Source organism: Oncorhynchus keta, unplaced genomic scaffold (assembly GCF_023373465.1).
Source record: "Oncorhynchus keta strain PuntledgeMale-10-30-2019 unplaced genomic scaffold, Oket_V2 Un_contig_6068_pilon_pilon, whole genome shotgun sequence".
NCBI classification, from domain to species: Eukaryota; Metazoa; Chordata; class Actinopteri; order Salmoniformes; family Salmonidae; genus Oncorhynchus; species Oncorhynchus keta.
This window is the reverse complement of record NW_026288658.1, coordinates 64972-77186: the sequence shown is the minus strand read 5'-3', so window position 1 is coordinate 77186 and position 12215 is coordinate 64972. Positions and strand designations below refer to the sequence as shown.

The window sequence follows — 12215 nt, the reverse complement described above, 5'->3', positions numbered from 1 at the left end:
GTGTGATTCACCAGAGGAAGTAAGATTGGAGGATTACCCATAATCCCTGCTACAGTGTGCTCATCTAGACAGTGTGTGTGCTTGGTATCCAGCTGTGTGTGTTAATCTGTTTACATCCATTAGGGAATCTGCTGGATTCTCTGGACCTGCAGGGCTGTTAAATAATGAATAGAACCTCTTCCTCACATTAACACAGTAACATGAATAGAACCTCTTCCTCACATTAACACACAGTAACATGAATAGAACCTCATGTTAACACACAGTAACATGAATAGAACCTCTTCCTCACATTAACACACAGTAACATGAATAGAACCTCTTCCTCACATTAACACAGTAACATGAATAGAACCTCTTCCTCATGTTAACACACAGTAACATGAATAGAACCTCATCCTCACGTTAACACACAGTAACATGAATAGAACCTCTTCCTCATGTTAACACACAGTAACATGAATAGAACCTCTTCCTCACATTAACACAGTAACATGAATAGAACCTCATGTTAACACACAGTAACATGAATAGAACCTCATGTTAACACACAGTAACACGAATAGAACCTCTTCCTCATGTTAACACACAGTAACATGAATAGAACCTCAAGTTAACACACAGTAACATGAATAGAACCTCTTCCTCACGTTAACACAGTAACATGAATAGAACCTCAAGTTAACACACAGTAACATGAATAGAACCTCTTCCTCACGTTAACACACAGTAACATGAATAGAACCTCATGTTAACACACAGTAACATGAATAGAACCTCCCCACCATCCTCACATTAACACAGTAACATGAATAGAACCTCAAGTTAACACACAGTAACATGAATAGAACCTCTTCCTCACATTAACACACAGTAACATGAATAGAACCTCTTCCTCACATTAACACACAGTAACATGAATAGAACCTCATGTTAACACACAGTAACATGAATAGAACCTCTTCCTCACATTAACACACAGTAACATGAATAGAACCTCTTCCTCACATTAACACACAGTAACATGAATAGAACCTCATGTTAACACACAGTAACATGAATAGAACCTCTTCCTCACATTAATACACAGTAACATGAATAGAACCTCTTCCTCATGTTAACACACAGTAACATGAATAGAACCTCTTCCTCACATTAACACAGTAACATGAATAGAACCTCAAGTTAACACACAGTAACATGAATAGAACCTCTTCCTCACGTTAACACACAGTAACATGAATATAACCTCTTCCTCACGTTAACACACAGTAACATGAATAGAACCTCATGTTAACACACAGTAACACGAATAGAACCTCTTCCTCACGTTAACACACAGTAACATGAATAGAACCTCATGTTAACACACAGTAACATGAATAGAACCTCATGTTAACACACAGTAACATGAATAGAACCTCTTCCTCACGTTAACACACAGTAACATGAATAGAACCTCATGTTAACACACAGTAACATGAATAGAACCTCTTCCTCATGTTAACACACAGTAACATGAATAGAACCTCTTCCTCACGTTAACACACAGTAACATGAATAGAACCTCATGTTAACACACAGTAACATGAATAGAACCTCTTCCTCACGTTAACACACAGTAACATGAATAGAACCTCTTCCTCATGTTAACACACAGTAACATGAATAGAACCTCATGTTAACACACAGTAACATGAATAGAACCTCTTCCTCACGTTAACACACAGTAACATGAATAGAACCTCTTCCTCACGTTAACACACAGTAACATGAATAGAACCTCTTCCTCATGTTAACACACAGTAACATGAATAGAACCTCTTCCTCACATTAACACACAGTAACATGAATAGAACCTCTTCCTCACGTTAACACACAGTAACATGAATAGAACCTCTTCCTCACGTTAACACACAGTAACATGAATAGAACCTCTTCCTCACGTTAACACACAGTAACATGAATAGAACCTCTTCCTCACGTTAACACACAGTAACATGAATAGAACCTCTTCCTCATGTTAACACACAGTAACATGAATAGAACCTCTTCCTCACGTTAACACACAGTAACATGAATAGAACCTCTTCCTCACGTTAACACACAGTAACATGAATAGAACCTCTTCCTCAGTTAACACACAGTAACATGAATAGAACCTCATGTTAACACACAGTAACATGAATAGAACCTCATGTTAACACACAGTAACATGAATAGAACCTCTTCCTCACATTAACACACAGTAACATGAATAGAACCTCATGTTAACACACAGTAACATGAATAGAACCTCATGTTAACACACAGTAACATGAATAGAACCTCTTCCTCACGTTAACACACAGTAACATGAATAGAACCTCTTCCTCATGTTAACACACAGTAACATGAATAGAACCTCTTCCTCATGTTAACACACAGTAACATGAATAGAACCTCTTCCTCACGTTAACACACAGTAACATGAATAGAACCTCTTCCTCACGTTAACACACAGTAACATGAATAGAACCTCTTCCTCACATTAACACACAGTAACATGAATAGAACCTCTTCCTCATATTAACACACAGTAACATGAATAGAACCTCATGTTAACACACAGTAACATGAATAGAACCTCATGTTAACACACAGTAACATGAATAGAACCTCTTCCTCACGTTAACACACAGTAACATGAATAGAACCTCATGTTAACACACAGTAACATGAATAGAACCTCATGTTAACACACAGTAACATGAATAGGATCTCTTCCTCATGTTAACACACAGTAACATGAATAGAACCTCTTCCTCACGTTAACACACAGTAACATGAATAGAACCTCTTCCTCATGTTAACACACAGTAACATGAATAGAACCTCTTCCTCACGTTAACACACAGTAACATGAATAGAACCTCTTCCTCATGTTAACACACAGTAACATGAATAGAACCTCTTCCTCACGTTAACACACAGTAACATGAATAGAACCTCTTCCTCACATTAACACAGTAACATGAATAGAACCTCATGTTAACACACAGTAACATGAATAGAACCTCTTCCTCACGTTAACACACAGTAACATGAATAGAACCTCTTCCTCATGTTAACACACAGTAACATGAATAGAACCTCTTCCTCACATTAACACACAGTAACATGAATAGAACCTCAAGTTAACACACAGTAACATGAATAGAACCTCTTCCTCACGTTAACACACAGTAACATGAATAGAACCTCTTCCTCACATTAACACACAGTAACATGAATAGAACCTCTTCCTCATGTTAACACACAGTAACATGAATAGAACCTCATGTTAACACACAGTAACATGAATAGAACCTCATGTTAACACACAGTAACACGAATAGAACCTCTTCCTCACGTTAACACACAGTAACATGAATAGAACCTCATGTTAACACACAGTAACACGAATAGAACCTCTTCCTCATGTTAACACACAGTAACACGAATAGAACCTCTTCCTCATGTTAACACACAGTAACATGAATAGAACCTCATGTTAACACACAGTAACATGAATAGAACCTCTTCCTCACGTTAACACACAGTAACATGAATAGAACCTCTTCCTCATGTTAACACACAGTAACATGAATAGAACCTCATGTTAACACACAGTAACATGAATAGAACCTCTTCCTCATGTTAACACACAGTAACATGAATAGAACCTCTTCCTCACGTTAACACACAGTAACATGAATAGAACCTCTTCCTCACGTTAACACACAGTAACATGAATAGAACCTCTTCCTCACATTAACACACAGTAACATGAATAGAACCTCTTCCTCACGTTAACACACAGTAACATGAATAGAACCTCTTCCTCATGTTAACACACAGTAACATGAATAGAACCTCTTCCTCACGTTAACACACAGTAACATGAATAGAACCTCTTCCTCACGTTAACACACAGTAACATGAATAGAACCTCTTCCTCATGTTAACACACAGTAACATGAATAGAACCTCTTCCTCACGTTAACACACAGTAACATGAATAGAACCTCTTCCTCACGTTAACACACAGTAACATGAATAGAACCTTCCTCACGTTAACACACAGTAACATGAATAGAACCTCATGTTAACACACAGTAACATGAATAGAACCTCATGTTAACACACAGTAACATGAATAGAACCTCTTCCTCACATTAACACACAGTAACATGAATAGAACCTCATGTTAACACACAGTAACATGAATAGAACCTCATGTTAACACACAGTAACATGAATAGAACCTCTTCCTCACGTTAACACACAGTAACATGAATAGAACCTCTTCCTCATGTTAACACACAGTAACATGAATAGAACCTCTTCCTCACATTAACACACAGTAACATGAATAGAACCTCTTCCTCACGTTAACACACAGTAACATGAATAGAACCTCTTCCTCACATTAACACACAGTAACATGAATAGAACCTCACGTTAACACACAGTAACATGAATAGAACCTCATGTTAACACACAGTAACATGAATAGAACCTCTTCCTCATGTTAACACACAGTAACATGAATAGAACCTCTTCCTCACATTAACACACAGTAACATGAATAGAACCTCATGTTAACACACAGTAACATGAATAGAACCTCATGTTAACACACAGTAACATGAATAGAACCTCTTCCTCACGTTAACACACAGTAACATGAATAGAACCTCATGTTAACACACAGTAACATGAATAGGATCTCTTCCTCATGTTAACACACAGTAACATGAATAGAACCTCTTCCTCATGTTAACACACAGTAACATGAATAGAACCTCTTCCTCACGTTAACACACAGTAACATGAATAGAACCTCTTCCTCACGTTAACACACAGTAACATGAATAGAACCTCTTCCTCACATTAACACACAGTAACATGAATAGAACCTCATGTTAACACACAGTAACATGAATAGAACCTCATGTTAACACACAGTAACATGAATAGAACCTCTTCCTCACGTTAACACACAGTAACATGAATAGAACCTCTTCCTCATGTTAACACACAGTAACATGAATAGAACCTCATGTTAACACACAGTAACATGAATAGAACCTCTTCCTCACGTTAACACACAGTAACATGAATAGAACCTCATGTTAACACACAGTAACACGAATAGAACCTCTTCCTCACGTTAACACACAGTAACATGAATAGAACCTCATGTTAACACACAGTAACACGAATAGAACCTCTTCCTCATGTTAACACACAGTAACACGAATAGAACCTCTTCCTCATGTTAACACACAGTAACATGAATATAATGATTTAGGCCGAGAATACGATGTGTGCCCACAGACAGTAATATGATTTAGAGTTACCTATCTAGTACAACACAGAGTTAATTATCTAATACAACACAGAGTTAATTATCTAATACAACACAGAGTTACCTATCTAATACAACACAGAGTTACCTATCTAATACAACACAGAGTTACCTATCTAATACAACACAGAGTTACCTATCTAATACAACACAGAGTTACCTATCTAATACAACACAGAGTTACCTATCTAATACAACACAGAGTTACCTATCTAATACAACACAGAGTTACCTATCTAATACAACACAGAGTTACCTATCTAATACAACACAGAGTTACCTATCTAATACAACACAGAGTTACCTATCTAATACAACACAGAGTTACCTATCTAATACAACACAGAGTTACCTATCTAATACAACACAGAGTTACCTATCTAATACAACACAGAGTTACCTATCTAATACAACACAGTGAACAAGCACCAAACCAGCGTGCGTGAGTGCAGAGTTGGATGGTGAGACGGGCATTGCATGACGTGCAATCTTGTGTCGTTCTTATCAGAATAAAGCTACATGATTGGTGCTACATATTGGAGTTCCGTGTCGATGACTGATGTACACAACGCCAGAAGAGAACTGTTACAGTTCTAAATACACCTCTGCTGTCTTCAAAAAAACACCTTGGTTTCATGCATGTTAACATCAGAAGCCTCCCTAAGTTTGTTTTACTCGCTGCTTTAGCACACTCCGCCAAAGCTTGCAAAGTTCTGTCATTCTTTCCAGGTCTATGCTCAAACAGTTCGAGCTTCTAATTTTAGAAATGAATCTCTCCAGAAATAAGTCTGTCACTGTTGACACCTGTTATAGACCCCCTCAGCTCCCAGCTGTGCTCTGGACACCATATGTGAATTGATTGCCCCCATCTATCTTCAGAGTTAGTTCTGTTAGGTGACCTAAACTGTGATATGCTTAACACCCTGGCAGTTCTACAATCTAAACTAGATGCCCTCAATCTCACTCAAATCCTCAAGGAACCTACCAGTTACAACCCTAAATGCGTAGCCATGGACACCCTCTGAGATATCATCCTGATCAACCTGCCCTCTAAATACACCTCTGCTGTCTTCAACAAGGATCTCAGCGATCACTTCCTCATTGCCTGAGTCCGTAATGGGTTAGGTAATGGGTCAACAGTCAAACGACCACAAACAACCTCATCACAGTCAAACGCTCCCTTAAACACTTCAGCGAGCAGGCCTTTCTAATCGACCTGGCCCAGGTATCCTGGAAGGATATTGACCTCCTCCCGTCAGTCGAGGATGCCTGGTACTTCTTCTTTCCTCACCATCTTAAATAAGCATGCCCCTTTCAAAAAATGTAGAACTAAGAACAGATATACCCCTTGGTTCACTCCAGACCTGACTGCCCTTGACCAGCACAAAAACATCCTGTGGCGGACTTCAATGGTATCGAATAGTCCCCGCGATATGCAACTGTTCAGGGAAGTCGGGAACCAATACACACAGTCAGTCACTAAAGCAAAGGCTAGCTTTTTCAAACAGAAATTTGCATCCTGTAGCGCTAACTCCAAAGAGTTTTGGGACACTGTAAAGTCCATGGAGAATAAGAGCACCTCCTCCCAGCTGCCCACTGCACTGATTCTAGGTAACACGGTCAACACCGATCAATCCATGATAATCGAAAATTTCAACATACATTTCTTTACGGCTGGCCATACCCCAATCCCGGCAAACAGCTCTGCACCTCCCACAGCTACCCGCCCGAGCCTCCCCAGCTTCTCCTTCACCCAAATCCAGATAGCAGATGTACTGAAAGAGCTGCAAAACCCGGACCCGTACAAATCAGCTGGGCTAGACAATCACCTCAGCCACGCTCAAGGTACTAAATGATATCATAACCCCCATCGATAAAAGACAGTACTGTGCAGCCGTCTTCATCGACATGCCCAAGACTTTCGACTCTGTCAATTACCGTATCCTTATCGGCAGACTCAATAGCCTTGGTTTCACAATTGACTGCCTCGCCTGGTTCACCAACTACTTCGCAGACACAGTTCAGTGTGTAAAATCAGAGGGCCTGTTGTCCGGACCTCTGGCAGTCTCTATGGGGGTACCACAGGGTTCAATTCTTGGGCTGACTCTTTTCTCTGTATATGTCAATGATGTCGCTCTTGCTGCAGGTGATTCCCTCATCCACCTCTACGCAGATGACACTGTTCTGTATACATCTGGAAATTCTTTGGACACTGTGTTAACTAACTTCAAAACAAGCTTCAATGCCGTACAATACTCGTTGCGTGGCCTCCAACTGCTCTTACACGCTAATAAAACCAAATGCATGCTATTCAACCGTTCGCTGCCCGCACCCGCCCGCCCCACTAGCATCACTACTCTGGACGGTTCTGACCTAGAATATGTGGACAATTATACGTACCTAGGTGTCTGGCTAGACTTTAAACTCTCCTTCCAGACTCATATTAAACATCTCCAATCCAAAATAAAATCAAGAATCGGCTTTCTATTTCGCAACAAAGCCACCTTCACCCATGCCGTCAATCTTACCCTACTGTTGTGTCTTTGGCATCATTAAACTGAAGACTTATTAGTAGTTTATCAAATCAATTCTCTGTAATTATTATTACGTGATTAACTAATCAGGTAGATGTAACTAACAAGGAAGGCGGGGAACCAAGGAAATTATTCAGATTACTAAATTATAATTTTCCTAATATAACTTTCAGATATTTTAATATCTAATCAATTAGCCTTCTCATTAATGAATTATTCTTTACCTCACGTTAGTTGATAATTAAAGTTGATCACAAATAGTTTCATCTTTACTCATTCATCCCATACAACAATTAGATGCAAGCCGCACAACCGAGACTGTTGTATAAACAGGGTTATGGTAATGTGGCTGTACTGTCTCTCATGAGTTTCACAAAATTGTACCAAATAGACCAGTTCGTAGCTGGCTACTTTACCAACCTTTTATACATTCTCCGGAACATGAATATTGTTCAGTTCTCAAGTTCTGTGAGGTGGAAGAAATTCATTTGTTCTCTCTATGAAAACTCACTCTCTCTCTATACTGTCTGGCCATGAGGAAGAATCTTCTCCAGAAATGTATGACCTCTGACCACAGCAGCCTGAGTGTAGCAGAGAGAGAGGGGGATGGTGCAGAGGTAGGGGGATGGCGCTCGCTGTACCCAAAGAAGGCAACGGCATGACTACCGATCCTCGACTTCGGCAATGTCATCTACAAAATAGCTACCAATACTCTACTCATCAAACTGGATGCAGTCTATCACAGTGCCATCCGTTATGTTACCAAAGCCCCTTATACAGTTATTATGATGAGGTATGCCAGTTATTATGATGAGGTATGACAGTTATTATGATGAGGTATGCCAGTTATTATGACGAGGTATGACAGTTATTGTGATGAGGTATAATAGTTATTATGATGAGGTATGACAGTTATTATGATGAGGTATGACAGTTATTATGATGAGGTATGACAGTTATTATGATGAGGTATGCCAGTTATTATGATGAGGTATGACAGTTATTATGATGAGGTATGACAGTTATTATGATGAGGTATGACAGTTATTATGATGAGGTATGACAGTTATTGTGATGAGGTATGACAGTTATTATGATGAGGTATGACAGTTATTGTGATGAGGTATGCCAGTTATTATGATGAGGTATGACAGTTATTGTGATGAGGTATGACAGTTATTATGATGAGGTATGACAGTTATTGTGATGAGGTATGACAGTTATTATGATGAGGTATGACAGTTATTGTGATGAGGTATGACAGTTATTATGATGAGGTATGACAGTTATTATGATGAGGTATGACAGTTATTGTGATGAGGTATGCCAGTTATTGTGATGAGGTATGCCAGTTATTATGATGAGGTATGCCAGTTATTGTGATGAGGTATGCCAGTTATTATGATGAGGTATAATAGTTATTATGATGAGGTATGCCAGTTATTATGATGAGGTATGCCAGTTATTATGATGAGGTATGCCAGTTATTATGATGAGGTATGCCAGTTATTATGATGAGGTATGCCAGTTGACTGATCACCTGTCACTGTTATTGGTGTTCATCAGTCATGTTGTTCTAAATTAAGGGGTAGTCTAAAGGCTGGTTTACACTCTGTCTGTGGACATATCGACAGTTGTCTTCCGACTTCAAACGTGTCGTTTTCATTATGAAAAAGTATAGGCACAAAACGACAGCCTTCGCATGACATCTGCATCCCGGTGCTCCAAATAGTAGACTTTCTCTAGCACCAATAAACCTGTTTAAAAATGAATTCAGTTAAATGTGAACCTAGCAAGCCAGGCAACTAAAAGCTATTCTCAAAACAATGTTTTGGTTAGTTGCTAGCTAGTTAGCCAGTTCAAATAATGACCAGAGTATAGCTGACAACGTCTTACTACTTTTTATTCATTATTACAGAAACACAAACCCACAACATCGTTATTTAAAAGATAATTGTGAGCCGACAGAAAATAGCTGACTGCCACAGAGTGACGGAATAAAACTAGGTCATTCTATTTGAGAATTATAGAACTACAGCATCATCGTGTCACAGTCCGGTAACCACGACAACGGACGTTGCGACAGTCGCAGAGACGGGAACTTTTTTCATGTCTCTGCAACAAGGAAACTAACAGTCGCAACGACAGTCTACAGACATTCCACAGGAGTATAAATTAAAAGTTGTTTTGACCAGCGACACTTGTCACATTATTATTGTCCATAGACATGTTATTAGACCAAGTATAAACTGGCCTTAAATCTACATTAATTGAACAGTGGAAATCTTTCAGATTGTCTCTGGAAACTATACCTATAGTTCTATATTAATAAATATAACTACTAGACAGTATTATAACTTCTAGAAGTAGATGCAGGGTCTTGAATGGTTGCTATAGTGATACAATGGTGACCAGATCTGGGTGTCATGAACATGGTGGTTGTGGTATTCCCATGGCGATCAGATCTGAGAGTTGGTTGTGGAGCTTGTTCCTGTTGGTCCTGCCCCTTTAGCCTTTCCATCATCTTCTGTCGCTTGGGTAACCATGGCAGGAGAGGGGCTAGAGTGACGCTGTCGCCTCATGAAGGGAAATACACTGAGAGGAGGAAGGGAGAGAGGATGGAGAGAGGGAGGGAGAGAAAGGAAGGAAGGAGAGAGTAAATGATATAGGGAAGGAGATGGGAGAGGCAGGGAGAAAGGGAAATAAGCAGAGAGGAAGGAGGGAGAGGGAGAGAGGATGGAGAGAAAGGAAGGCAGGGAGAGAGGAAAGGAGATAGGGAGAGAGATGGAGAGAAAGGAAGGCAGGGAGAGAGGAAAGGAGATAGGGAGAAGCAGAGAGGAGAGAGGATGGAGAGAAAGGAAGGCAGGGAGAGAGGAAAGGAGATAGGGAGAGAGGATGGAGAGAAAGGAAGGCAGGGAGAGAGGAAAGGAGATAGGGAGAAGCAGGGAGAGGGAGAGAGGATGGAGAGAAAGGAAGGCAGGGAGAGAGGAAAGGAGATAGGGAGAGAGGATGGAGAGAAAGGAAGGCAGGGAGAGAGGAAAGGAGATAGGGAGAAGCAGGGAGAGGGAGAAAGGATGGAGAGAAAGGAAGGCAGGGGAAAGGAGATAGAGAGGGGAAAGGAGATGGAGAGAGAAGCAGGGAGAGGGAGATAGAGAAGGGGAGAGGGAGAGAGGGAAAGAGAGCGGGAAGTACGAGCAAGAGCATCGTTGGATATAGTAAATACAGTAAATACAGTATATCACAAAAGTGAGTACACCCCTCACATTTTGTAAATATTTGAGTATATCTTTTCATGTGAGAACACTAAAGAAATGACACTTTGCTATAATGTAAAGTAGTGAGTGTACAGCTTGTATAACAGTATAAATTTGCTGTCCCCTCAAAATAACTCAACACACAGCCATTAATGTCTAAACCGCTGGCAACAAAAGTGAGTACACCCCTAAGTGAAAATGTTCAAATTGGGCCCAATTAGCCATTTTCCCTCCCCGGTGTCATGTGACTCCCTCATACTGACTGGTCAGTATGTTGCTCTACATAAAGATGGCCTGGACTATAAGAAGATTGCCAAGACCCTGAAACTGAGCTGCAGCACGGTGGCCAAGACCATACAGCGGTTTAACTGGACAGGTTCCACTCAGAACAGGACTCGCCATGGTCGACCAAAGAAGTTGAGTGCACGTGCTCAGCGTCATATCCAGAGGTTGTCTTTGGGAAATAGACGTATGAGTGCTGCCATTGCTGCAGAGGCTGAAGGGGTGGCGGGTCAGCCTGTCTCAGACCATACGCCGTACACTGCATCAAATTGGTCTGCATGGCTGTCGTCTCAGAAGGAAGCCTCTTCTAAAGATGATGCACAAGAAAGCCCGCAAACAGTTTGCTGAAGACAAGCAGACTAAGGACATGGATTACTGGAACCATGTCCTGTGGTCTGATGAGACCAAGATAAACTTATTTGGTTCAGATGGTGTCAAGCGTGTGTGGTGGCAACCAGGTGAGGAGAACAAAGACAAGTGTGTCTTGCCTACAGTCAAGCATGGTGGTGGGAGTGTCATGGTCTGGGGCTGCATGAGTGCTGCTGGCACTGGGGAGCTACAGTTCATTGAAGGAACCATGAATGCCAACATGTACTGTGACATACTGAAGCAGAGCATGATCCCCTCCCTTCGGAGACTGGGCCGCAGGGCAGTATTCCAACATGATAACGACCCCAAACACACCTCCAAGACGACTACTGCATGGCTAAAGAAGCTGAGGGTAAAGGTGATGGACTGGTCAAGCATGTCTCC

At 40.6% G+C, this 12215-nt stretch overlaps 1 protein-coding gene and 1 long non-coding RNA gene across 8 annotated transcripts in view; both read right to left on the bottom strand.

The window, feature by feature from the left end:
* On the bottom strand, window positions 1-5586 carry LOC127925681 (uncharacterized). Of its 7 annotated transcripts, XR_008121932.1 has the most exons (9): window positions 5221-5586; window positions 4719-4756; window positions 4509-4648; window positions 4085-4444; window positions 3241-3972; window positions 2163-2556; window positions 1676-2011; window positions 890-1143; window positions 1-319 (listed from the first exon to the last, which is right to left on the bottom strand). It is a non-coding gene; the product is annotated as an uncharacterized LOC127925681 (long non-coding RNA). The 7 variants fall into 7 exon arrangements; XR_008121928.1 differs by lacking the exon at window positions 5221-5586 and having other exon boundaries at window positions 4509-4756; XR_008121929.1 differs by lacking the exon at window positions 5221-5586 and having other exon boundaries at window positions 1676-1973; window positions 4509-4756.
* Window positions 5587-9812: 4226 nt separating this feature from the next.
* rgs11 (regulator of G protein signaling 11) overlaps window positions 9813-12215 on the bottom strand; it is a 36169-nt gene continuing 33766 nt past the window's right edge. Inside the window, exon 7 of the mRNA XM_052510737.1 lies at window positions 9813-10521. Within this exon, the coding sequence (XP_052366697.1) occupies window positions 10386-10521 (136 nt within the window). The 3' untranslated portion in view covers window positions 9813-10385. The remainder of the gene's footprint in view (window positions 10522-12215) is intronic.